Genomic DNA, 27,113 nt, shown 5'->3' on the forward strand with positions numbered 1-27,113 from the left:
CAACCACTAGGAGGAACAGGCATCGTAGCATGGGGTGACAAGGAAGCGGACTGACTCCAACAGGACAACAGTATCGAAGTACAAGGCAGATAGAAGGAGATTAGTTCGAAGAGTTCACTTACATGGAGACACGAAATGGCATCTTCAACCAGCGAAAGGAGGGCATTTGCGCACAAAATTAATCGGTGAGACCACAGACATGCTTTGTGTAAATGAACAAAATGTTATGCGGATAGTTCGCGTGACGTGACGGACACATTTGGTAGTGCAGGATTTGGGGGTATCACTGACCATAAACCGCGGCAGACTGAATTGAAAATTGAGACAGACGGTGACCAGTCTATTGTTCCGGAAAAGCGTTTAAAATGACATAGAATTCGTTTTTGAACATTGCCATTACTTCGTAATCAATTTCCTATAAACTCACATGTCATTTGTTATAACAATGAGAGCTAGAAGTCATTTATCAGCCATCCGAAGCTACAGTTCTGTCTTGGCATCAAATGCTTGCTAATTTAGCTACTGGCTTAACTGTAATAACGTTTAATGTCTAATAAAGACCACTAAGCAGAAAAGCCACGACACTTAGACCCGTACTTATAACAGCTTTATTGAATACAAATTCCGTCGACCAGTTTAAGGGACAATGAAGCGGTGGTTGTCACAGTTTATGCGCCACTTACTTCATACGGCACACACTGCTGTCACTCCCAGTAGTCCCAGGAGCAGTCCGAGCTGCTTCAACCACCTCACTATAGTGGTAGTGGTAGTTTATTGTTCGGATCAATTTTCAAGAGGTATAGCTCCTTCTTTTACAGAAGTAAAATAGGGAAGATGGAGTTCCCCTTTTCCTGTGGGAAAATGTAATGACCGTGGCAGGCAGTATCCTTGTTATCTACACTTGCACTCAAGTCAGAATCCCTCACACTGATTTAGAGAGCTAGGTCGACACTAGCTATGAGGTGAGGTGATGGAGTGACCCCTTGTCTTATGTGGTTCATTGAAACTTTGTGGAAAGCACTTACTACAGCTATGAATGCATTTATGTGGGTAATGTCAGTAATGTAATCTTAGGCCTGATTAATGGGCTATTCCAATATCAACATATAAGTAAGTAGCCATATGCACCGGACCACACAAGCCAGAACGGCCCATAGGGCAGGAGCCTATGTCCTGAGGCAGCTTGATATACAAGTACACCCCCTGGACGGGACGCTAATGGCTGTTATGCCTTCATGATGCAATCCAATTATAGGCTAATAGTCTTAAAACTTCCATTTCATGGTTGCTGTGGTTCCCTCATGGAAGCTACTGGGAGCAGACAGGATAAGGGATTCATATCAGTATCATATTGTGCAGGTGAACATGTTCAAAAGCAAGAGAAAATCTCAGAGAAATCTTGGAATGTTATCAGAGCAGTAAACAATAATGTACATCGCAGGCTCATGCTAGAGCCTTATTATGCACACTGGCGTCTGCCCATATGGCAACAGGAATTTCACAGTCTTACAGTCTACACAGATGATGTTTCAAAATGGTAATTGGTAGTGTTCGCCTTAATACCCTAGCCTATATCAACTGGTTCTACAACTCTAAATTGCATCTATTGTATAGTCTAAGCATTCCTACAAGTTTCTTATCCCACTCTCTGTTTTCCTTTCACGGAGCCTTCTCAATCCTACTCCTCCGTGGGACCCAGACTATTGTCTCAGTTCAGGATGCAGGAAAGGGTGTGTGGGGTGTTCCTGCCATTGCCCTTGGAGTCGAGAGCTTTCCTTTTTCCTGTTTAAAGAGAGATTGGATGGCGTTGCACAGCTCGGACCACAGTCTTCAATGGCAAAATAATGCTAGATAATAAAGGTTCTCTTGTGATGCTTCATGATTTGGTCTCTCTTAGTGGTTTAGAGTTCTTGCTTGAAAGACTTCTAGTGCTAGTATAGGTATTTCTGTGAGATTGTGAAGTCATGTCATTGAAGAGGAGAATTGATTTTAGGGTTTCTTTTTGGAATGCAGAAATGTTTTGAGAGAGAGAGAGAGATGGCCAGTTGGAGTTCTAGAAAGGCAGCTGTATGCTGTCTCTGTGAGAGGATTGGGGGTTCGTTTGGCTTTGTCTGTCTCTAAGCCTCCCATTTGCAGTTGGTCCATAAAGGCCAGGGGTAGAGTTATGGCTCTCTGCCTGGTTTCTGCAGTCGGCCCGCCACCTCTCAGAGAGATCCGGCTTGATTCCCATTCACAACAGCTGCTGGCGTTCAGCACTGCTACTGGGACCAGCTGCTGTGGAGTAGAGGAGGAATGGAATAGGCCTACATAGGCTTCTCAAATTTGATAAGTCACTTAAAGACGGGACACATTCTGAAATTTAAGGCATGCCCACTCTTATTTATAAAACTTGTAAAGCATGATGTCTCTTACTAAGAGTATATTGTGATGGATTACAAGCAGGAATTGCAATAATGTAAGAGGCCTAACTCTGGCTTATCTGCAGTGAGGGGTTAGTGAATGCAAATTAGCCTATTTGCATGTGCATGGTGATGGAAAGGCAATTAGATTTTTTGGCAAATGGCAAGAGTGATTATTTATTGGATTTTGGGAAATCATTTGCATGAGGATCTGAGGTTGACACACGCACACACACACACACACAAATACACACACACACACAGACACACATATTGTATCAACTGTTTTTTTTGTTCACCAACAAGTGGATGCTATTGATGGAGCTGGTATTAATTGAGTTGACTTGTTTTTGTTTATGGGTGTGACAACAACTAGGAGTGGGTTGTGATTTGTCCCCTGTTTAATTGTATCTGACACACCCTTTTTTCTCTGTGGCTCTCAGGACGGTGGCTGCGGAGGTCAGAAAACAAGTATCCAGAGAGTATGGCTCCCCTCAGCTGTCCAAGAAACGAGGAGGGGCCCATCAGCCCGTAAGTCAGTGTGTTTGTTTATGTGCCTGTGTTTTTTGCGTGTATCTTCAAAAGTCTGTGTGCTTTGGAAACAAACCGCTCCTCAAGTAACTGCAATGTCAGCCATTTGAGCACAGTGGGCTCAAGTGGTTAAAGGCTTTGATGATAACAGAGCCAGTATGAATAACAGTGGTAGGATTTGTGTGCTCTTACTGAAGTGAAATTGATGTCTGTGTATGGATCAGTGCGTCAGACAAGTATTACTTGTATTAATTATCTATTACTCATCCTCTTACCCTGTCTCACCCTATCCTCCCCTCTCTGTTGCTTGGGGCAAGTCTGATCCTGTTGAACAGATGAGGTGAATGAGTATTCCATTTACAGCTGTAGGTATTAGTGTATTTAGTAGCATGTTGACTGTTACCAGGTGCCCCTGACCGAGGTGGTGGAGCCAGTGGACTTTGAGGACTATGTCAGTAGCCACGCCCCTGGGGCGGAGCCTGGTCCTCTCAGACAGTTGATGGAGTTCCCCCACGATGACCTGGAGCTCCTCCTGCAGGATAGGGAGTGTACTACACTGGAGTCCCCTCTGCCAGAGGAGGAGTGAGTCACACACACACACACACACACACACACACACACACACACACAACAAACAGCATCACCATTCTGTGCTATAGGTATGGAAACACCCAAGTAGTGGACAAGCCTTGTTCCTTGCCTATGCCACAATTGAAATCAATATTTATGTTCTTCTGTATTACTAATGTGCTTTTGTATTCAGCACACTGGACCCTAGAGTGAGAGATGCCTTGGGAGTCTACACGGATGAATGGCTGATCATCCAAAGAAAGTGCGTGAGGATTGTGTCTCTCCCTCACTTTTCCATCCATTCATACTGATACTGTCATGATGGTTTTGTTTGCCTTGGTGGTCTTAATGGACACCTGTGTTTGCAGAAAGGGATAATGAGTTGTGTCATGTCTGTAGGTATCAGCGTCACAGTACAACACACACGCCCCACAACTCCGAGCGCCAGAGAGAGAGACAGAGAGGACTGGTCAAGCAGACCTTTGAACTGGATGAGGCTGCTGCTGCTGATCGCCAAGACGACCAGGTAGCTAAAAGAGTGGGCTCAGAGCTCTATGTTTGAGTATTATGGGAAACCTGGCCTCTGTAGATCACTGAACTGATCTTATGGAATGTGTTTTCAATAGTGGTCCGAGGACTATGCTCTAAGCTAACCTCCTTCATTCATTTCGTGACTGGAGAAGCATTACTTGTTACCTTGAAAAACATCTGCTCTGCTCTGAAATAAGTCAGTGTGATACTCAAGGTTACAGTATACTGTTTCATAGAAGCCATGATCTCATCCCGCCTTGGTGTGTGTGTGTGTGTGTGTGTGTGTGTGTGTGTGTGTGTGTGTGTGTGTGTGTGTGTGTGTGTGTGTGTGTGCGCAGGATGATGTGAAGCGGCGGTCGGTCTCCCTGGATGACACCCCCCGGGGCAGCTGGGCTTCCAGTATCTTTGACCTGAAGAACTCTTCCCCTGACGCCCTGCTGCCCTCGGTCTTAGAGCGCGCAGCTACAGAGGACATGGACCACCGCAATGCAGAGGCCCGCATGCAGGGGCGCCATCCTGACCTACTGGGCCTCTTCCCTCCCCCTGATGAGGTCTGTCCACATGAGTAACTGCGCTAGCAGGCTTAGCTGTAATGCTTCAGAATCTATGAGTTAATTCAGGTTCATAACATCGTCGATACTCTTGGTGACAGTTGATACAGTTGTCAAAACGGGGCTTGGCTGTATCACAGACAAGGAAGCTCTCTTGGAAATGAATGTTCAGTATCATGGTGGAAAAAGAATGTCCCTTGCCATCTGTGAACTGTTTGCGTGCTTTCCCATGCTTCTACGTCTCTCTCACAGCTTCTCTCTCCCTCTCTTTCATTCTTTATGTCTGTTTACACACACTACCGGGGTGTCTGTGTCAACGTTGCCATGGCGCCTGTGCAAACGCGGCCGTGGTGTTTGTGTTGACACGGCTGGCTGTGGCGTCTCCATGGCAGGATGAGGCTGTGGAGCGATGCTCTGTCCCTGAGGTGCCCAAGGAGCACTGTGGCCAGAGGATCATGGTCAAGTGTCTGTCCCTGAAGTGAGTTGTTGTTGTCGTTGTTGTTGTTGTCAGTCACAGGACTCACTGTCGTCCACTTGTTGACTTACCCGTGAAGCCACTGCTTTTATACATGTATTCACTCACCCAATCAAGTGTCCCGCTCATTGTGTTCTTTGTCCCCTTTCCAGATTTGAAATAGAAATTGAGCCAATATTTGGGACTCTTGCTCTGTATGATGTCAAGGAAAAGAAAAAGGTACTTTACTTGTTTGTCTTATCGTACAAACTGTACATACAGTATGTTTATCTGATACTGAAAAGACTGATCGTGTTACTAAACTAATGCTTGACTCATGCTTGACCTTATTTAATTATTCTAGTCTCAGTAGGCTTAAATGGTCTTGTGGTTTAAATCTTGGAGTCAAAACTCAATTATGTTACCCTAACCCTAACCCTAACCCTAACCCTTGACTGATGCGTTTCCGCTTTCATCCCTCCCTACACCCTCTAACCTCTTATCTGCCCCTCAGATCTCAGAGGATTTCCACTTTGACCTGAACTCGGATCAGATGAAGGGGCTGCTCCGGCCCCACACACCACACACAGCCATCTCCACCCTGGCCCGCTCCGCCATCTTCTCCATCACATACCCCTCTGCCGACATCTTCCTGGTCATCAAGGTACTACCACCAGCCTGGGGGAAGCGGACTAAGAGCTCGGAGAGGAGCACAGCACACAACTGACTGCATCTGTTCATTCAAACAGAAACAATTCCTTTAGTGTTTGACATCATCACTGTGTGGTGCATAAACTGTACCTCAAGCCTGCTTAGTGTGCGATTTGATAGATTAAGAGGGTGATGTAACTTGACTGTATTTGGGCACACTATCCCTGGCAAATCAATGGTATGAATTGTAGCTCAGAAAATGTTCAAGCCAAGCCTGATTACAATACCTGTACCTTATCTTTTGCCATCGCTGTATTAAGTTTATCACTTGTTTACTTTTGATGCACTTCTTTCTGCTTTGCGACACAACAACGGTGCAATGACCAACTTGGAATTTATTTGTCATGATTTATACTCCATCAAATCCTATATAATACTGTGTACATAGTTTTTGAATCACTGTTAAATCCAAAGCTCTGTGTCTGTGTGTCTGTGTGTGTGTCTGTGCGTGCGTGTGCGTGTGCGTGCGTGCGTGCGTGCGTGCGTGCGTGTGTGTGTGTTTCAGCTGGAGAAAGTCCTTCAGCAAGGAGACATTGGAGAATGTTGCGAACCCTACATGGTCATGAAGGAGTCAGACTCAACTAAGGTAACATGTAATGTGTGTGTGTGTGTGTGTGTGGTTGGGGGCATGACTTTACAGCTGCATAGTCATACGCATTTCTCAATTCAGTCTAGCTGCAATATTTGCAATCCTTTTCCGGAGGATCAATGTCCAACAAACTTGATATGATACCGAAACCTTTAAAATATTACTGGAATATTTGCAATTCCTTTTTTCAGAGGATCAATGTCCAACAAACTTGATTTTGATTATGAAACCTTTGCTTAGCCTACTGATAGTGTAATCTCGCAGAGCCCATTCTAAAGTCCCTCGTTACCCCGTCCAGTTTTACAGTACTCTGTCTGTTTCTGTCCCTGTGCAGCACAAGGAGAAGCTGGAGAAGCTGCGTCTGCAGGCGGAGCAGTCGTGCAGTCGTCTGGGGCGTTTCCGCATGCCCTTCGCCTGGACCGCCATTCATCTGCTCAACATCGTCAGCAGTGTTGGGGGGCTGGACCGCTCTGACCCCGACTCAGACTCTGGTACTGACTGACCCCTATCAATGGTCCCCTGTTTTCCACACGATTAGGATCTCATGCTCACTCATATTCTCTCTGAATACAGTATACACATGGAAATACATACAGTGCCCTCTAATTATTTAATTATTAGGAAAGTGAAGTGTTTCTTCTTCTTTTGACTCTATACTCGAAAATTGGATTTTACATAATCACACATTTATTATGAGGTTAAAATATAGATTCTCATCTTTTATTTGAGGGTATGTGTGTACATATTGGTTTCACCATTTAGAAAAGACAGCACTTTTTATACGTAGTCATGGCATCAAATGTATTTTGACAATTGGCTTGACAGGTGTTTCTGGTTAGTCAGGTGTGTTCTGTCACATTATTTGTGCAGGCAGAGAGCTGTCAATGTTTAGTCTTGATTCTACGCTGTGTTTGCCTTAGGAGTCTGCTATTAATAATAATATTATAATCATGAACTGTATTTATATAGCACCTTTTTAATGAAGATAGCTGCCATACAGGCCTGGCAGAGCATCACCAGAGAAGATACCCAGCGCCTGGTTGGGCCAATGGATCACAGACTTCAGGCAGTTATTGCATGCAAAGTGACCACATACTAAATATGCTTAATTTGGACATAATTAGTCTGTCCCAATATTTTTGGTGCCATGAAATAGGGGGACTATGTATACAAATTGTTAAGAAAAAGTAAAAGCTGAGGATCTATACTTTAATCTCATAGTAACTGATTGATTTCAAATCCAAATGTTTGGAGTATATAGCCAAAAGAAAAAATGCTTCACTGTCCCAATAATTACAGAGGGCACTTGTATAAACAATTGGTTTTATTCGAGACAACACTTATCTAAAGATGTAATTGTTTTGTAAGTTGCAACCATCTCAATCCTTTGAATTTATTTTCCTATCAGAACGGAAAGGCCATGGAACATGGAACGAGAGAAAGAAGAAAGGGTTTGAGCGAATGAGCGTGGGAGAGGATATGTGTAATTTTGCCAGCTTCCGTCCAGCCACCCTTACAGTCACCAACTTCTTTAAACAGGCCAGTCAGAAATCTGTGTGCTTTCTGAGTATGTGTGCATGTTGATTGTTGGATTTGTTGATTGATGTCATGCCACTGTTTTTGTGTGTGTGAGTGTGTGTGTGTGTGTGTGTGTAAACAGACCAATCTATTTGTGTGTGTGTATATATAGGAGGGGGACAGACTGAGTGATGAAGATCTCTACAAGTTTCTCGCAGACATGCGCAGACCATCCTCTGTCTTACGCAGACTGAGACCTGTCACAGGTATCACACACACATAATGATAGTGTAAGTATAGAGAATGTTTTTTTATGTTCATAAGTCTAATGTCTGTCTGTCTGTCTGTCTGTCTGTCCTCAGCCCAGTTGAAGATAGACATCTCTCCAGCCCCAGACTCTCCTCACTACTGTCTGTCTCCCGAGCTGCTCCACGTCAAACCCTACCCTGACCTGCGCGTACGTCCCACCAAAGAGGTGTTGGAGTTCCCCGCCCGCTACGTCTATACCCCACACACCACCTACAGGTGAGTGTGCAACTGCCATATACAATGAAACACTCATTCACCCACACTTAGACATTAACACATGCACACAGGCTGTAACCCCCTCTATGTCTGTTTGATTGTCTGGTTGGTCTGTCTGCCTCATGATGTCTTTGCAGCCATTTTTGATTCAAGTCATCTGTATTTTCAGTAGTCAACTTGAAGAACACTCTTATTGAATTCACCTTTATTGATGTCATCCATTATATAAAATATATAAATACAAACAAAAGTACTGTAATTTAATTTAATTTTGATAGAATCTTCTTTTCATCTTCTTGAATATTCATATATACAGTGCTGCTTGAAAGTTTGCGAACCCTACAATTAACTTATAAAATCTAAACCCCAATTCGTAATAAAGACATTCCAAATAAAGGACACAAACAAAACATTTTTATATTTTCATTGTTTATTTAATAAAAGTGGTTTATTTAACAAAAACCCAGATTTCATGTGTGCAAAAATATGTGAACCTCTTAAGTCAATAGCTTGTGGCACCTCCATTAGCAGCGATAAGTAAACGTCTCATATAGCCACTAATCAGTCTCTGACATCTGTTTTGAGGGATTTTTGCCCACTCCTTCTTACAGAACTCAGCCAATTGAATGAGGTTTGAGGGGTGTCTGGCATGAACTGCCCGCTTCAGGTCCTACCACAGCATCTCGATTGGATTTAGGTTAGAACTTTGACTTGGCCAATCCAAAACACAAATCTTCTTTCTCCTGAGCCATTATTTGGTAGATTTGCTTGAATGCTTTGGGTCGTTGTCTTGTTGGAAGACCCATTTTCAGCCCAGCTCCTTGACTGATGGCTTGACGTTCTGTTCAAGAATCTCCTATTATACCTCAGAATTCATGGTTCCTTTAATGATGTGGAGTCGCCCAGGTCCAGAGGAGGAAAAGCAGCTCTAGATGTTGACATTCCCACCACCATGCTTGACTGTTTGGATAAGGTTTTTTTGGTGAGATGCAGCAAGGGAGGTCTGCAAATCTCTAGATGTTAATGTTTGGGTTGGCTTTTACCTGATTTATTATTTTTCTTGTGGCTCTTGGGGATATTTTGGAAGTGCGTCCACTACTAGGCCGAGTTGCTGTCATATTAAATGCTCTCCATTTGTAAATGATTTGCCTCACAGTGGACTGATGGAGCTCAAATCTTATTGAGATGATTTTATAGCCTTCCCCAGACTGATGTGCTCTCACTACCCTCTTCCTGATGTCCTCTGAGATCTCCTTTCCTTTCGGCATGGTGTGTTTTGCATTCACCTGTATGAGTAACACAAAACTGACCAGGTTTCTTATCTCTATTTATTGCGTCCCGCCCAAACTCTTTCCTAAGGATCTCTCCTTTGATTGGTTCATTTGGTACCCAATTATTTACCCACCTGATTCTACTTACCTACTTGATTTAACCAATGCAACTTGGGGTTCACTTATTTTTGCATCTGCACTAATTTCTTTATAATTTAGTTGTTCTACTACACACATGATTTCCTCTACCAACATATGGAATTGGTAAATATAAACCTGTTATGGCAGATAAAAAAGAGTGGTTCTGATTAAATAAAGATTTCATGGTAAAAACTAAAAAAGTCTATAATTGCACATACTTTCAAGCAGTGCTGTAGCTATACGTGTAGATGGGATGGTATAAGCTAGGGGTAACATCGGGGAGTGTAGTAAGGGGTTTAGAATTAGGTTCAAAGATGGTATTGCATAAATCAATCTGGGCATGATTATGTCTCCATACAGATGTGTGATATGATGATGTCTGACTATCTCATGGTTTCACTCTGAAATACAAACAAAAATAAAGCACATTTAGTCAGATGTACCTAGAATAGCTGCATCCATCAACAATCAATTAGATATTTGCATTTGCAGCAAGTAAATCAGACCCACCAGTGACTGTAGCTTGTTCAACTGTGTGTTCTGACTCTCAAGGTTCCGTCTCTGGTGTTGGGTCAAATGTAGCAGACTCCTCAGAATATTGGAGTGTGTTAGGGCCCTCTCCTAAAAAAACAAAAACAAGCACACATTTGTATATTTCATGAATTCATGGCAACACTTCAGTGTCTTATGTATAAGCACTACATCTCATGCCATTATCTGTGTGAGTGTGATGGAGAAGGGTCCTGTTAGGCTACCTGTAGTTCTATAATCCTGGTGGGCAAGGCGTTCTTAAGGTATGTCTCCAGGTTGGCCACCTTATTCTTCAGCTCCACCTCCTCCTGCTCCACCTGTGTCAGCTTGCCCTTGGTCAGCTCAGCCTGAGCATGCATCCCGGCCATCTGGGTCTGTCAAAAGAGCATCTGCCCACTTTATCCTCTCTCTCTCCCACTGATATCAGACCGGCCGCCTGGACCACAACATACAGTATCTGTCCAAAGTCATTTTCACACTCGATCTGATCCCAGAATGAACTGTGTGTTGAATAAACATTACTTGCAAATGCATGCATTGGATGGACTTTTGTCTGTTTGAATAATTTGAAAGGCTTTCATTGAGAATCTATGGGCTGAGACACATTGCAGTTCTAGGATAGAGCATGTTTGGCAAGACAGCAAATAGCTGCTCATTTAGATGTTTGTTCAGCTGCTTTGTTTCCCTCTGTGGGAGCCCAGAGGAACAGAGGGATTTCAGATATTTGGCATACCATCATTATCTCTTAGCCTCTACATGCTGTCTCTTTGTGGATTCAAATCCACTATTTGACAGTAATTCTTAATGGATATCTCCCTTAAAACAAATCAGCCATTAGATAACACTGCCAGATGGTTATGAATATGGAAATTAGTTGTGTTGATAGGGTTCGTTTCCTCACCTGTATCAATCCGATCACCTCTTTGATCTGCCGCTCCACCTCTTCGGCCTGCTTAGCCTCCTGCCCCAGCCTCTCTAGCGTCCCCTCATGGCTCTTCAGGGAGCGCGCGATGCGGGCCATCTTAGCATTGGTGGTCTCATAGATGTGGTGGAGGGATTCGCTGAACTGGAGCACGCCGTACATTAGCACACTGACGTCTTCATGAGAGGCAGCCTTCCCCTCAGCCTTAGTAGACGTCCAGAGGGGGTTGGGTCGGACCCCTGTCAAACACACTGCCACACACAGTAGACATAGGATTACCCTCATCTTTAGGACACAAAGTAGTCACAGAGATGTTTCTTCTCTTGAAAAAGAGCGCCCCTCTGTGTCTGGGCTATAAATCTGCGTGCCTCAGTCCTGTATATGTATATGTGTGCTTATCTGTGTGAGAGTCCTCCTTATATTTGATGTCTGAAAAAGTGAGTGTCTCTGATTGGATAAATGAATGTGGGTGCAACATCACTGTAAAACATTAGCTTTGCAGTGGTCCAATCAGAGACCAGCGTGGTGGCCTTTGTCAGGATGACCGTAGCATGTGGCTCAACCTCTGAAATACGGTCCTAAACATGACCTAGATAAAGATATTTCAACCTCTCTATCTGTCCTGACAAAAGATTGATGCCGGTATAGATGTCTTGTGTTGGCCATGATATGACCATAGTGAATGTGAACAGTGATGCCTAACATTGACAGTATTTGATCTCGAACAGTGAGAGATTGTCGCTTGGTTGCTAAATGACATCAGAGATTGTAATATGCTCTGCAGTCGGCAGTACCCTTTCGCATGTTTGGCTTGGACCGGAGTTTAAGGTCACTCGCACCTATGCAAATGACCCCGTTCTCGGTCAAACACTCTCAACACACATTCTTGCACAAGCACAGGGTGTTCTCTCTTCTTCTGTCATCTACACACTAGCTTCTATTAGTATTACTCTGCACCCCTCTGTTCTGGAATATTCTGTATTTGTGCCAGAAATGTTGTTGTTGTAACTTGACCAAGTCTATTGATTGTTACTGGACATGTTTCCTTTGCCAAACTTAACTTCAGCCTGGTGTCATGGAATTAAAGAACCCTGCCTCTTTTGCTCCTTTTTCTTGCCCCTCTCCCTCTCCTTCCCTCTTTCTATCTCTCTCAGGAACCTGCTGTATGTGTACCCTCAGAGCCTGAACTTCAGCAGTCGACAGGGCTCAGTCAGGAACATTGCTGTGAAGGTGCAGTTTATGGCAGGAGAGGACCCCAGCCTGGCCATGCCGGTGAGTGGCTCCACCAATCACAAGGAAGGACCTCTGAAGTCCTGTATGTGGTACTATTAGTAACAAAGCCATCTCTCACACACAAAGACAAGCCTGGGGCAATGAAATATGATGTCTTGTAAGAATAGGTTTCCCTGCAACAAGAATGTCTATTGTGCACGACTGAAGTGCATTTAGGCAACCTTGGTCCCTGTTTAGTGAGTATGATGGCAAGTTACTGTTAAATCATTCAGAACATTTATAGTTCAATCTCTGCGCAAATAATCTGTGGCCTCATAATCCCGTAGGACTCAAGAAAATTCCCTAATCTAATTTGTGCCACTGAAGCATCTTAATCCAATGAAATAGGTCCATGGAACCTCCAAACAAGCATTCCAATCCCTTTAGAAAAAATAAATGTCCAAATCATGTCAATGATGGTGACAAACTATCTATGTCTAGTTTTGAGGTTGTGGAAAATTGCTTATCTAATTGGGAAGACTTCTAACTCAAATGATGATGTAGGACCATCATTTAGCAAAATACAACAGGAAAACCCTCCCCCTATTGTTAATTTAGTTCCGTTTAATTGTTTTGAGTGTTCTGATACATTTCTGTATAAACAAAAAAAAAAAGGACCGCTAGATCACTGACAAGACGACGCCTGCTGGTGAAGTTGAGAAATACATTGAAATACAATGAGAGCCTCCTACTGGACTAGAAAGTATATGCACCCGTTAAAAAAAAAACTGCCTCTTCTCATTACAGGTAATTTTTGGGAAGTCCAGCTGTGCCGAGTTCTTTAAAGAGGCTTATACCCCCATCATCTACCATGACAAGTATGACCTACCTCTCCTCACTATTCCCATCTCCCTCCTCCTCCTTCATTCCTTTTGTCTTCGCTCATTTCTCTTGCCCTCTTATCTCCCTGGGTCTGTCTGTCCTCAGGTCTCCAGAGTTTTATGAGGAGGTGAAGATGAAGATTCCTGCCAACCTGACAGACAACCATCACCTGCTGTTCACCTTCTACCACATCAGCTGTCAGCCCAAACAGAACACGCCTCTGGAGACCCCTGTGGGCTACACTGTGAGTTGACCAACTAACCTCTCACCCAAGAAGCACCTACTGTACTGAATATCAATAACATGTAGGCCTACTTACACCCTACAACATCCTAGGTGGTCATAGGGTCGTGGGAGAGTGTAGTAAAGTGCTTGTCTGTGTCCACAGTGGATCCCTCTGATGCAGCATGGGCGTTTACGTACTGGCTCCTTCAGTCTGCCTGTCTCTGTGGAGAAACCTCCTCCCAGCTACTCCGTCCTCACCCCTGATGTAAGTGTGTGCACGGGTATATGTGTATTGTGTGCGTGTGCGTGCGTACATGAGTTCTTATAGAATGATGTGTTTGTGTGGCTGAGTTTTTATGTGGTGAATGTCTCTCCATTACAGGTTCAGCTCCCAGGCATGAAGTGGGTGGATAATCACAAAGGGGTTTTCAATGTGGAGGTGACAGCTGCCTCCTCGGTTCACACTCAGGTACAGGCAATTACTGTACACATTCTCTCTCTCTCTCTCTCTCTCTCTCTCTCCCTCTCCCTCTCCCTCCCTCTCCCTCTCTCTAATGCTCAGGATGTGATTTTGTGTGCAGGATCCCCACCTGGACAAATTCTTCACACTGGTGTACGTGCTGGAGGAGTACTCGTTCCCCTTCCGTCTGAAGGACGTCATCATCAGCGAGGGGAACGTGGAGGCGGAGCTGAAGGCCAGCATGGCTGCCCTGCGGGGGGCGCTCTTGGACACCTGTGTTCGCTTCCTGCACCAGCTGCTCAGCAAACTCATCCTGCTCATCATCCACCCACCCGTCATCGCTGGCCAGATCGGTAAGTAGGCCTCTCACGACGGCCATCTTACATCAACCCTTTCTCCCACGCTGTGTCGTTCTAATCTCTCTCTCTGTCCGACTTTTCTTGTTTTCTTCCCTTCTCAGTGAACCTGGGTCGTGCAGCCTTCGAGGCCATGTCTCTGCTGGTCAACCAGATCCATAAGAACCTGGAGGGGAACCAGGACCAGCACGGCCGCAACAACCTGCTGGTCTCCTACATCCACTACTGCTTCCACCTGCCCAGCAACGAGCCTACCAGGCCCCCTACAGGGGGCACCCCGCCCTACGAGCTGCCCATCCAGTACGCCACGCTGTCCAGGGCCACGGCCCGCCCCAGCAGCCTGCACCTGGCCCGCTCCAAGAGCATCAGCAACTCCAACCCTGACCTGGCGACCACGCCCACCTCCCCCGACGAGGAGGTGCAGAGGATCATCGGCAGCAAGGTCAGTTCTGTTCTGTCAACTGTCTGAGCTTGCCATACTAAACCTCAGTCTACGTACCGCCTGCTCTGCTTCTAGGAATAAAAGAACAATGTGCTGAACTCTTGTGTTGATGCAAGCTGTTGTGCTTACCGCGATGATAGTGCTGCCTTTCCCAATTTACATATACTCCACTTTGAAGTGGTGTGACATCTCATGTCATGGTTGCTATTTAAGTCCACATGAACATATGGTTGTCGTTGTGTGTGTGTGTGTGTTTCCTGAAATTACACACCATTACCATCCCCTCCTCCCTCGGTGGCCTCCAGGGACGCTCCAGTCTAGTATCTTGGTATCTAGATGTGCATGCCTGTGGTTGCCGGGAGTCTTGTGCCAATTGGTTGATTCCACTGCTGATGTCAATTATGCAATTGTGCTGTGCCTCTGTCCCTTGTGTTTCTGTCCCTCGCTTACCCCTCCCTCCCTTCCCTTCCTCTTCTCTCATCCTTCCCTCTTAAATCTGCCCTTGTCTACTCTACCCCTCCCTAATCTTCCCCTCCTCCTCCTCCTCCTCCTCCTCCTCCTCCTCCTCCTCCTCATCCCTAATCTCTCTTTGTCCTAATCCCCCCCCCCTCCCTCCCTCCCTATCTCCCACCCTGCCTCTTGCCTGCCTGTGTGTGTGTGTGTGTCCGGTGGCTGCCAGGGGATAGACCGCTCCCACTCCTGGGTAAATTCTGCTTATGCCCCTGGGGGCTCCAGAGCTGTGCTACGTCGGAACCCCAACTCCAGCTGTGAGCTAAAGCAGGTGCCAAAACCCTCCCTCCACCTATCCCCCTACTCCTCCACCCCCCCCCCCCCCCCCACCCCCATACCCAACTGCCTCAGTGCCCACCTCACTGCCCCTCCCTCCCTCCCTCCACTCATATGGGTCTGGATCAGTGTCTGTCTGTCTGTCTGTCTGTCTGTGCCAGTCTGTGTACCGCTGTGTCAACTGCCTGTCATAGTGACTCATCCACCGCATTGCTGTGTGTTACTCTTCATCCTTCTGCCTTGGCTTGGTTCTGCCAATCATGTCTCTCCGATCAGTCATATCCTGTAACAATCAGACGTATGCCTTTTTCTCCGTCAATCACATTCTGTTGTCCATCGGTAATCACTAATCAAATGTATTTAGGTGGGCTCCAACTTGGCTGTCGCACAAGTCTTCTCAGTAGCCACATTTGCCGTTGACGTCAGTCTCTGGAGGAATCTTAACCTACATTTCTACCTCATTATATATGGACTCTCATCAACTTAGATAGATCAGAGTGAGAGTAGGTTTCCCTTGAAGCGTAGCGATGTAAATATGTCTCTCTCTATATATATCTCTACCTCTGATGTGACCATGCTGGCACTAGCATCTGTTTTAGCCAAGCTGGTCCATTGAGGGAGATCTCTTCCCATCCATCTATCCGTCTTTTGTCTCCTTCTCATCCTTTTTTTACGTTCTTTCTCACTCCTCTTCATCATCATCTTTCCATCCCACCACCACTCCATCTCAGGCAAGCGAGCGTGGCTGCAATCGCATGTCTGCCTTTCTGGATAGCGCCACCTTCTGTTCAGCTCCCACACGGCAGATTGCCAAGAAGGTAACGTGTGTGTCGACTAAAACAAACTAATAGTTTGCCCATTTTAATGTCTAACATTAATTTCCATCCTCATCTTCTCCGTTTGTGTGTACTGTGTCATTGTGTGTAACAGTGTGTATTAAGTTGTGCGGTACATCAGCTCTTTTGAGTGTTTACACATTCATCGAACAGGTACAGTATGAGTAATATTATCTGTATAAGTATAAGTTTCTTATCTGAAGCTTACATGATAAGCCTACAGTATAATCCCCATTTAGAGTTAATCTAATTCTGTCTCTGAGATTGATCACCTTTAAGTGTTAAACATGAACGTGTGTGTGTGTGTGTGTGTGTGTGTGTGTGTGTGTGTGTGTGTGTGTTATCCTGTGTAACCTGTGTGTGTGTTCCTGGTCCAGTTGCTCCATGAGGAGCTGGCTCTACAGTGGGTGGTGAGCACCAGCACAGTGAGGGAGGCAGCGCAGCAGCAGGCCTGGTTCTTCTTCCAGCTCATGGTCAGTGTTCCACATGATGATGATGAATTCCATTGATATGGCAATGTTTCTTGAGATCTCATGCTTTACTTTGCGGTTCCTCCAGTGTCACTCAGACTGTTATAATGTACATTTTGGTGAAGCAAGAGACATACATCATACTGTTATTTCTGTTCTTTCCCACAGAGAAGAACAAATATAGATAAGTAATGTCTCATTCTTTATCTCCCTCTTTTCCTCCCCCTGCCAGGTGAAGAGTATGTCTCATCATCTGTTCCTGTCCAAGCACATGGACCTTCCCAGGCGGCAGAGATTCCCAGACCGTTTTGTCGATGACATTGCTGCACTAGTGTGTGCTATCAGTGTAGACATAGCCAGCCGATACCACAAGGTACACAGCTCACCGCCCTAGGCCCATCAAATAAAGAGTTATGAAGAACATAATTTGCACATTTGCCTTTTCTTTTCTTTTTTTCTTTTTTCTTATATTATTTTTGAAGGGCCGAGATATTTGTTGTCTGTCTGTTCCACCTGTTTTTTTATCTTTCTGTGTGCGTCTGTCAGGATGTGGAGCTTGTAGAGAGGTTAAACAGCAGTCTGGCCTTCTTCCTGAATGACCTGCTGTCTCTCATGGACCGGGGCTTTGTGTTCAACCTCGTCCGCTCCTATTACAAACAGGTACTAAACACACACACACACACACACACACACACACTTCCTTTCACATGCTCCTACAACAAACACATACAGTTCACCCACACATACACTCTAGAGAAGAAGTTGGCCACTGTACAGACACGTACCCATACAGACAGGCCAACCCAAACACATGTTTTTGGCTGCCTCTTAGCAACAGCTCTGTCTGTGTCTTTCAGATTGCCAATAAGCTCCACACAGCTCAGAACCCGAGCTCTCTGACTGCCCTGAGGATGGACTTCACCCGCATTGTGTGCAGCCATGAGCACTACGTCACCCTCAACCTGCCCTGCTCCACCCTCAGCCCCCCCGCCTCGCCCTCCCCCTCCACCTCCTCTACCACCTCCCAGGTACTAGAAATGGATATCCCATGTGTATTTTTTTATACATATATCCCATGTATTACTACACAATAGCCCTGGAGATCAGCATTAATTGTAGACTCTGAAGATTACTCTGACCATATGACGTTCCTCTCCCATCACCCATCCTTTTCTCTCCCTCTCCCCAGAGTTCAGCCTTCTCCAGTATGGTGCAGGACCAGGGCGTGGCCAGCATGTTTGAGCTCTCTGTCCCCTTCCGCCAGCAACACTTCCTATCTGGCTTGCTGCTCACCGAGCTGTCACTCATCCTGGAGCCCGACGGAGAGGGGTGAGTCATAACCACACACACACACACACACACACACACACACACACAGGGATACAGTACATACTAACCTCACCACATGTCAAACCAATCAAATACGTCATCGACTAAATTTTTTTGTGTATAGAGCACACTTTTGGCAAAACAGAATGAAGTTTTTCCTTCAGGTTTTCTAAATGTTCTTCAATGTTGCAAGCTAGCCATAGGCAACTACTCTCAAAATAGTCCTACTCGGTCGGAAAAGACGTTGCACATAACAACAAGCAAACGTCTGTGGGCATGTGTTCTTGGAATGTAACATCCAATGAAATTGCAAGCGCATTCTCACATCGCTCCATCCAGATTCAATCCAAGCCAGATCAGCTAATCTAAAGTTCTCCAGACCTCCAAAGGAGGTGTGACAACGATGTGATTGGAGGTATGGCCATGCGACACTAAGGACACACTAACCCATTCCCTTCCCCATAGGGTGTTTTTCCTGCACAAGAAGGCCATCAGTGCGGTCCACTCCCTGATGTGCAGTCATGATGCTGACCCTCGCTACACAGACCCCCAGGTGCGCGCCCACATCGCCCAGCTCTACCTGCCCCTCATCCCCATCCTCTTGGAGACCCTGCCCCAGCTCCACGACTTCACAGGTCAGAGGACACACATGCAGCTTGCTGTAGTTCACTTCTATCTAGATTGAAATGCCACAGAGGATAGATTCAACAATGTGTCTACTGTTTTATTTATTAATGTGTGTTTTGGCACTGTGTGTGTGTGTGTGTGTGTGTGTGTGTGTGTGTGTGTGTGTGTGTGTGTGTGTGTGTGTGTGTGCGCGCAGACACCTCCCCTGCTCGGGGCCGCCACACTGCAGCCATGGCTGACGACAGCGACCCCGACAACGGCACCATCAATCAGTCTGTCGCCATGGCAATCGCTGGCTCCCCACTGCCGCATGCCAAAGCCAACCCCTTCGCCCTGCCTACCTCGGTGAGTGATGGTGATAGCAGCAGGGGTCAGACAGACAGTTCAGAGGTCAGACCCCTTCTGCTGTGTGGGAGGATGTTGCCTCATTCTCTGTTTATCAGGTGTTTTTAACACCCTTCAAATAAGTGTCTTAAGCATGTACCCTTTAAAAGATAGGCAACAAAAATATTTAAAAAGGAAGGTAATGTATAGTGTAGTACTGTAACTAAGTGGATCATTGATTCCACCAGAGGGCGTGTGACATGCCTTCCTTCCACAAAGATCTTCTTTACCCCTCTCAGCCTGTAGGTGGCCTCTTATGATGACAACCACTCACTGTCTGCCATATAGTAGAAAAGCCAAATGGAATTTAAATTCTCTGCATGAATATGTGTGTGTATGTGTGCCTCCCTTTTATCAGGCTGGCCGTCAGTGTAGCTCCCTCTCTGCCGAGTGCAGTAGGACTCTGCTGGTGTGTTTCCTGTGGGTGCTGAAGAATGCAGATGCCTCCCTCCTGGAGCGCTGGGTGTCAGACCTCTCTGTGCTGCAGATCAACCGCCTGCTGGACCTGCTGCACCTCTCTGTGTCTTGCTTCGAGTACAAGGTATCCAGTCTCCCTCACATACCCCTTATAGAGCAAGGAGTCCTCCATCACTGGAGCTAACCCTAACCCACCAGGTGACTCTGGTTCTCATTTATCTGCAGTCCTCTTACTTTACAACTAGACTCTGAGACCAGCCTTTTTTCAGTGTCTTCTCTCTGGCTGTTTGGTCTCTGATTGGTGTGTTGGTTGTGTTCCTGCTCTCTGATTGGTGGTGTTAGGGGAAGAAGGCTCTGGAGAGGATCAACAGCCTGACTTTCAAGAAGTCTCAGGACATGAAGGCCCGTCTGGAGGAGGCCATACTGGGCACCATCGGAGCCCGCCAGGAGATGGTCCGCCGCTGCCGAGGTGTGTGTGCATGTGCGCGTGTATGTATGTGTATGTGTGTGTGTGTGTAAGAGAAAGAGAGAGACACTTTCTAGAATGTGTTTTATTGTTGTAAACTTGTTTTTCCAGAGCGGAGTCCGTATGGTAGCCAGGAGAATGTCAGATGGAGGAAGAACGTCACTCACTGGAGACAGAACACAGACAGAGTCGATAAGTAGGTCCTAGACTCATTCACATGTTTGGCAACAATGACTTGTCAACTCTCATGCCAAGGAGACCAATTAGTTGATGAAGTACATAATCAACAGAATATTTCTGTGTGCCCTGACCCCTATAGTATTTGTATGTTAAACACTGTCTTCTTGCAGGACTAAGGCGGAGCAGGAGCAGGAGTCAGTGGTGGATGGGAACCTGGCCACCGAAGCCTCTCTGGTAGTCCTCGACACACTGGAGATCATCGTGAAGGTAACACGAGAGTATTCAACCTTCTCTCTAACTGTACACTTTGTCACTGACCTGGTTCATGGAACAGTCATGGAACATTCCTTCCTCTTCCTCCCCCTGTTTCCTTCCTTGTCTCATCCCCTGGCTGCTATTGTCTTCCAGACTGTGCTGGTGTCTGAAATGAAGGAGAGTGTTTTGGGCGGGGTGCTGAGAGTCCTCCTCCACAGCATGGCAGGGAGCCAGAGCGCCCTCTTCCTGCAGCACTGCTTCACTACACAGAGGGCACTGGTCTTCAAGGTCTGTGTGAGATACAATGAAGGGTTTTATGTGTGATATGGAGCAGTGTTTAATGTGTGATATGGTAAGTGTGTGTGTGTGTGTGTGTGTAGTTTCCAGAGATGCTGTTTGAGGAGGATACTGAGCTGTGTGCTGACCTGTGTCTGCGTCTCCTGCGTCACTGCAGCAGTAGCGTGGGCTCTGTCCGAAGCCACGCCTCTGCCTCCCTCTACCTGCTCATGAGGCAGAACTTTGAGATTGGCAACGTAAGTCTAACTGATCTGCAAGGTTTGACTACCATGACTCAAAACGAGACTCAAAGATGTTTAGCACACTTATACTTAGCACAGTAACCTACATTTCACCTACATAGTCTTACCCGTTTCAGACACACATTTTGACCTGTCTTTGTCTTTTGGTGCAGAATTTTGCCAGGGTGAAGATGCAGGTGACTATGTCCCTGTCCTCCCTGGTGGGAATGTCTCAGAACTTCAACGAGGAGCACCTCCGACGCTCCCTAAAGACCATCCTGACCTACGCTGAGGAAGACCTGGAGCTACGGGACTCTCCCTTTCCTGAGCAGGTACCAGCCACACTGGATCTGTCACACAGTAGATATGGAGGGGTGACTCTGTTGAGCCGATGGGCTGAGACGTATTGCGGACACAGTGTGTCTCTTCTCATTGTACTTTCTTGTTATTATGTTGATACTACAGGTGCAGGATCTGGTGTTTAATCTGCACATGATTCTAACTGACACTGTCAAGATGAAAGAGCATCAGCAGGACCCGGAGATGCTCATTGACCTGATGTACAGGTGCTCACATGTCAACACCTCTCACACAGACTGCACTTTCATCCATGGGAATACAACCCCTTAAAGACAAAGAAACAGATCTCTGTACGTGTACACCATTTTAGATTTTCCTCTCATATCGCTCTCCTTCGACCTCCATCTCCCTCCTGTCCCTTCTCTGTCAGGATCGCTAAGGGCTACCAGAACTCTCCAGACCTGCGTCTGACGTGGCTACAGAACATGGCAGGGAAACACTCTGAGAGAGGGAACCATGCTGAAGCTGCCCACTGCCTGGTGCACAGCGCTGCCCTGGTGGCAGAGTACCTCAACATGCTGGAGGACTGCCGCTACCTGCCCATCGGCTGTGTCACATTCCAGGTCAGGAGTGAATGTGTGTGAGTGAGAGACCTTGCCTGTATGCCTGTGCCTGTGTATGCTTAGTTCACAGAAACATTAGCTGTGTTTTCCTGACTGCTGTGTTCCTTGCCTGTAGAACATCTCATCCAACATTCTGGAGGAATCGGCCGTGTCTGATGACATCCTGTCCCCAGAGGAGGAGGGCATCTGTGCAGGGAAGTACTTCAGCGAGTCTGGCTTGGTGGGACTCCTGGAGCAAGCAGCAGCCTCTTTCCACATGGTATGATTCAGATTCTCCTACCACATAATGATTAGTCAGAGCTCCATTTGAACCTAGAATAAGATGATATCCCTTTCAGAATGGCTGAAGGTGTGGTATGTGTTGGAGCTGACAACAAATGTTTCCTCTGCTCTCTCTCCCCCAGGCTTCCATGTATGAGGCCATTAATGAGGTCTATAAGATTCTGCTTCCCATCCATGAGGCCAACAGAGACTTCAAGAAGCTGGCCACTGTCCATGGCAAGCTGCAGGACGCCTTCAATAAAATCTACAACCAGGTAGGTCGCAGTCTGACTGCGACATGACCATCACTGAACTTTACCATAACTGAACTTTATGATTATAACAAGAGAGAGTGGGTTGTCCTCTACTAACATGCTTCTCTTTTTCTTTCTTTTTATCCTCTTGCCAGAGTTCTGGATGGGAGGTAAGAGTTTTATTGGGCTGTGTGTGTGTCCATGTACAGTAACTGCCACTGGGTCATTTTGCATTGAAACAATAATGTTTTCTTTCTCTTTCCCTTGTCTTTCCTGTCCTTTGTGCATGATGTTAAACTGGTGAGTGAAATATAAATATAAAGCTCCTCCTCGACACTTATTCAGACAACATCATTGCATTCGCTCTCTAACTTACTTCCAAATTTATAGTTGTGTAAAACCGTTGCACAAGAGTGACTGGCTTCAATTCTCCTGGGTCTCCTTACTGGTTGCTGTGGTTGCATCTGCTTTAAATGTTGTAACATGTCAATAAAGGCCAGCTTAGTGGCTCAGACTGTCATTATTGTGTTGTCTTCTTCCTCCCTCATCCCTCCACCTCCCTCTCCCCTCTCCTCTTCATCCTCCTCTCCTCTCCTCCTCCATGGCTCTTGTAGTGTGTAGAGGATGTTCGGGACCTACTTCAGGGTGGGCTTCTACGGTTGCCGCTTTGGAGATCTGGATGAGCAGGAGTTTGTGTACAAGGAGCCGTCCATCACCAAGCTGGCAGAGATCTCCCACAGACTAGAGGCATGTCTCAGCGTCGCTGTTGCTGTTGTTGTTGATGATGATTTATGAGATTATTTTCATTGTCTATTGGAGAGTTGCGCCATGTATTTCCTTTAAAGCTGACTCTTGTGTTTGTCATTTGGTTCTTGTTTAGGAGTTTTATGCTGAGCGATTCGGGGATGATGTGGTGGAGATTATCAAGGACTCCAATCATGTGGACAAGAACAAGATGGACCCCAATAAGGTCAGACCCAAAGACACGGGGCCCGGAAAAGCACTGAAGGCTTAGGTTGGGTTTTACAAGAGTGTGTATGAGGATGATCTCTGGTGCTGACCTGTGTTTCTGCCCCTCCTCAGGCCTACCTCCAGATCACCTACGTGGAGCCCTTCTTCGACACCTATGAGCTGAAGGAGCGAATCACCTACTTTGACAAGAACTACAATCTGCGCACCTTCATGTACTGTACCCCCTTTACTCTGGATGGGCACGCCCACGGAGACCTGCACGAGCAGTACAAACGCAAGACCATCCTGACCACCTCCCACGCCTTCCCTTACATTAAGACACGGATCAATGTCATCCACAAAGAGGAGGTGGGTAGCTTTGTATGTCAGCAGTACTGTATGGCCCACTGTGAGTCCATACCTATATCTCATACCTATGTCTCAAGAGCGTAGTGAGTAAGTTTAGGGTACGTTAGTCAGGGTTAGTTAGTGACTGGAGTGTTCATTCTTGTGTCGCTGTCCCCACTTGTCAGATCATCCTGGTCCCGATGGAGGTGGCCATAGAGGACATGCAGAAGAAGACCCAGGAGCTGGCCTTTGCCACCCACCAGGACCCTGCTGATGCCAAGATGCTCCAGATGGTGCTGCAGGGTTCTGTGGGCACCACTGTCAACCAGGTACCCCTCATGCACAACTTGTGTTAGCCTCTCCACTGGGTGTGTGTGTATGGTGTCTGTATTGTGTGTTGTTCTATGGCTGGTGTGGGTGTCTTGAGTAAAGGACATGCCTGAATGTGTGTATAACAGTTCCTCCGTCTTGCAGGGCCCTCTGGAGGTGGCACAGGTCTTTCTCTCAGACATTCCTGATGACCCGAAGCTGTTCCGCCATCACAACAAACTGCGCCTCTGCTTTAAAGACTTCACTAAGAGGTGATGACACTTTCCCAAAGGTCTGCACAGACTACAGTGAACACAGTGAACACAAGGCCCTGACTCCTCTTGTCTTGTCTGCTTTTTCTCATGCAGGTGTGAGGATGCCCTGAGGAAGAATAAAGCTCTGATTGGACCAGATCAGAAGGACTACCACAGGGAAATGGAGAGGAACTACAATAAGCTCAAAGAATCCCTGGGTCCCCTCATCAACCGCAAGATCCCTCAACTCTACAGAACACTGCCAGCTCAGACTACACAAACACAACGGTAACACAACACTGTATTCACACACACACACACACACACACACACACACAAGCAGGCACACACACTCTCACACACACAATCAGCTCATTCAGATCTACACAGCATGACCATCCACAGCCTTCACAAACAATAGTAACTCGACACCATTCTCTTAAGCACAGAGATTCTAACTCAAACATTGTGAGCTTATTCAACTTAACACAACACTGACAACCACAGCTTTCACAAACACTATAATAACTCAACCCTATAGGCACATACATGTACACAAAAACCAATAGAACACCTTGAGCCACCCTCATGCATATTAGGATTAACACGCACATAATGCATTTGATGAAATAATCTGGCCTGCTTTGTTATGCAAAGTGTCAGCACATTGTTTGTTCTTTCTGACCTCTTTTTGCAGCCAGCTGTGTGTCTTATATGAGAGTTGGAGAGCTGTTTAATTTATAATCAGAACCAGAAGCACTGCAATACCTGCCAGAAGAGTATATTAAATACACAGTACCACTTCCCTGTTTGCTGAGTTACAACATGGCAAAAAACCTGATGAAGGAACCAATGTCCTCCATCTTTGTTTGTATTCACAGGAATTCCTTCAGTAGGTCCAGCCTTCGCAAAGTGGACTGTTGAAGCCTGGCGGATCTCATAAAGAGAAGAAAGGGCTTCAGAAATATGCTTTATTTCAACTGGTCTGTCTTCTCACCTCCTTCACACACCAACTGTCACTAACACACATGCACCATCTTCCCTTGTCTCACACTCATTATTCCAACTCCCCCCCAGGTCACCCCATACCACCTCTTTCCCTCCTCACTCGTTTTTTCTTCCTCTCCTGCTCTACCTCCCCCCCCCATCAGTCCTCCTCCCTGTCTCTCACACTCCTATAGGAAAAGATCTCACTGTTTATACTGGAAGTTTATCTGCACTGTAAACACAGTCATTCGGAGCATGGCTCTGTCTCTTGGGCATTTTGAGACCGGCTTTCTTTTTACTCTACATTGAGGGCACAGAAAGATCACTTTCTGTCGGACTCTGAACGATAATTTTAGGTTTTACAGAACTGGAGAATCCAAACGCTCCCAGGCACTTCCATAATCGTGTGTTTGTGTTGGGTGCGTTCATACTGTATATGTGAGCTTGTGTTTAAGTGTGTGACTGTTCGACTGCACAAAATCTAGGAATCTTTCCATTTGCTTGTGTATGTTTAATGTCTGTTGTGGAAGGGCCTGGTTACATTGTGTGGTTACTTAGCAGGCCTGTTCACTCGCAGCCTTAGTGAAGTTGTGTGTGATTGTTTGAGACCAGTTGCTGCCAGACGTTGTCATTAAATAGTCCCTGGGAGCTTTTCCTTGTCCATGTATCCTCATACCAAGTAACATTCTTTCTTTAGTGAGTTCTCACATTCATCCACCCATCTCAGATCATGAATTAACTTTTAAGAAGTATAAAATATGGATTGTACTCTCCAAAACTAGAGTTCCCATTTCCATGTGAAAACATAGAGATAAAAAAGACGGTAGAGGGTGAGTGAGTGTTGGAAATGGTCTTTGTTGAAACACTGTGAAATTCTTTTTTTTTTTTTACTGCACTGACCAAAAAACAGTCACATCACTGATGTTCTCCACTTAAGCACTGACAATCTCTCTCACTCTCTCTCGCTCTCTCTTGCTCTCTCTCCCGCTTTCTCCCTCTTTCTCTCTCTCTCTCTCTCTTGCTCTGTCTATCATACTGTCACACTCACACACACACACACAAGCATGTGTTATCTATGGACTGAAGGAAGACACAGTCATACTTTGTCAACATGTTTCATTGCCTGGCTGGTTTTATTTGATGCAATGTATTTGATGGTAACAAAAGTAAACCACACACTAGTATCTTCCTCAGCCCTTTGGTTGTGGAACACGTATAATCAATGTAGCTATTTCTCTATTTACTGTATTGGAACTACTGTATCTATTGTATTGCACTACTGTAATCAAACTGCAGCACCTACCACTGTTACTACTACTACTGTATTTTCTCTGCTATTGTACTTTTACAAGCCTCTTCCAAAATGGCATTTTTACCAATCAGGAAAAACAACATTTTTTTTTATTTATTCACATGTTTTGTGTTTTTTACTGCTTTGTATTAAACCTCTCTCTGTCTTATCAAGGTTCTGCATTTTTTTGGGGGGAACACTGTGATCGTGCTATAGCACTTCAAATAACACCTGAGGTCATGGTGGTTTTCACCTTTAGGACAAACATTTGAATATAGTAATATATATGAAAGATTATAGCCAGTTTAAACAAAACTGAAGAGACCAGATATATTTGGCATTTGTTACATCTCAAGGTTTTTCAACCTTCTACAATTTAAATGTTAACAACACACACACAAAAAAAACGTTTCAGGAAACATATACAGCATTTAAGTAAATTGCAT

At 45.7% G+C, this 27,113-nt stretch overlaps 1 protein-coding gene across 2 annotated transcripts; it reads left to right on the forward strand.

Moving 5' to 3' along the window:
- Positions 1–45: 45 nt before the first annotated feature.
- Positions 46–26,836, forward strand: dock6 (dedicator of cytokinesis 6). Of its 2 annotated transcripts, XM_083677513.1 has the most exons (48): positions 46–185; positions 2,843–2,930; positions 3,337–3,512; positions 3,694–3,762; positions 3,900–4,026; positions 4,370–4,582; positions 4,975–5,060; positions 5,210–5,276; positions 5,551–5,700; positions 6,253–6,333; positions 6,671–6,827; positions 7,745–7,875; positions 8,027–8,120; positions 8,217–8,379; positions 12,399–12,516; positions 13,264–13,334; positions 13,444–13,582; positions 13,727–13,828; positions 13,946–14,032; positions 14,145–14,376; positions 14,484–14,821; positions 16,339–16,425; positions 16,821–16,916; positions 17,146–17,286; positions 17,460–17,573; positions 17,771–17,941; positions 18,103–18,242; positions 18,708–18,877; positions 19,066–19,214; positions 19,612–19,794; positions 20,013–20,139; positions 20,248–20,332; positions 20,487–20,583; positions 20,725–20,859; positions 20,952–21,104; positions 21,263–21,421; positions 21,555–21,655; positions 21,820–22,012; positions 22,128–22,271; positions 22,417–22,548; positions 22,683–22,697; positions 23,149–23,274; positions 23,408–23,497; positions 23,611–23,847; positions 24,012–24,155; positions 24,301–24,407; positions 24,504–24,677; positions 25,271–26,836. In XM_083677513.1, exons 1-48 carry the CDS (start codon positions 136–138, stop codon positions 25,311–25,313), a joined length of 6,252 nt encoding a protein of 2,083 aa, XP_083533639.1. In that variant the 5' UTR covers positions 46–135; the 3' UTR covers positions 25,314–26,836. The 2 variants fall into 2 exon arrangements, 1 of the variants encoding a protein (XP_083533639.1); XR_014554417.1 differs by lacking the exons at positions 23,611–23,847; positions 24,012–24,155; positions 24,301–24,407; positions 24,504–24,677; positions 25,271–26,836 and having other exon boundaries at positions 23,142–23,274.
- Positions 26,837–27,113: the final 277 nt, after the last annotated feature.

Source organism: Argentina silus (assembly GCF_951799395.1).
Source record: "Argentina silus genome assembly, chromosome: 9".
NCBI lineage: Eukaryota > Metazoa > Chordata > Actinopteri > Argentiniformes > Argentinidae > Argentina > Argentina silus.

What these genes read in the sequence shown, in the direction of transcription:
- dock6 (XM_083677513.1), top strand. Translation starts at nt 136, where the DNA reads ATGGCATCTTCAACCAGCGAAAGGAGGGCATTTGCGCACAAAATTAAT. An exon ending in AACACAGACAGAGTCGATAA is followed by an intron (nt 20,333 to 20,486) that starts GTAGGTCCTAGA and finishes GTCTTCTTGCAG; the next exon opens with GACTAAGGCGGAGCAGGAGC. An exon ending in ACAAGATGGACCCCAATAAG is followed by an intron (nt 23,498 to 23,610) that starts GTCAGACCCAAA and finishes GCCCCTCCTCAG; the next exon opens with GCCTACCTCCAGATCACCTA.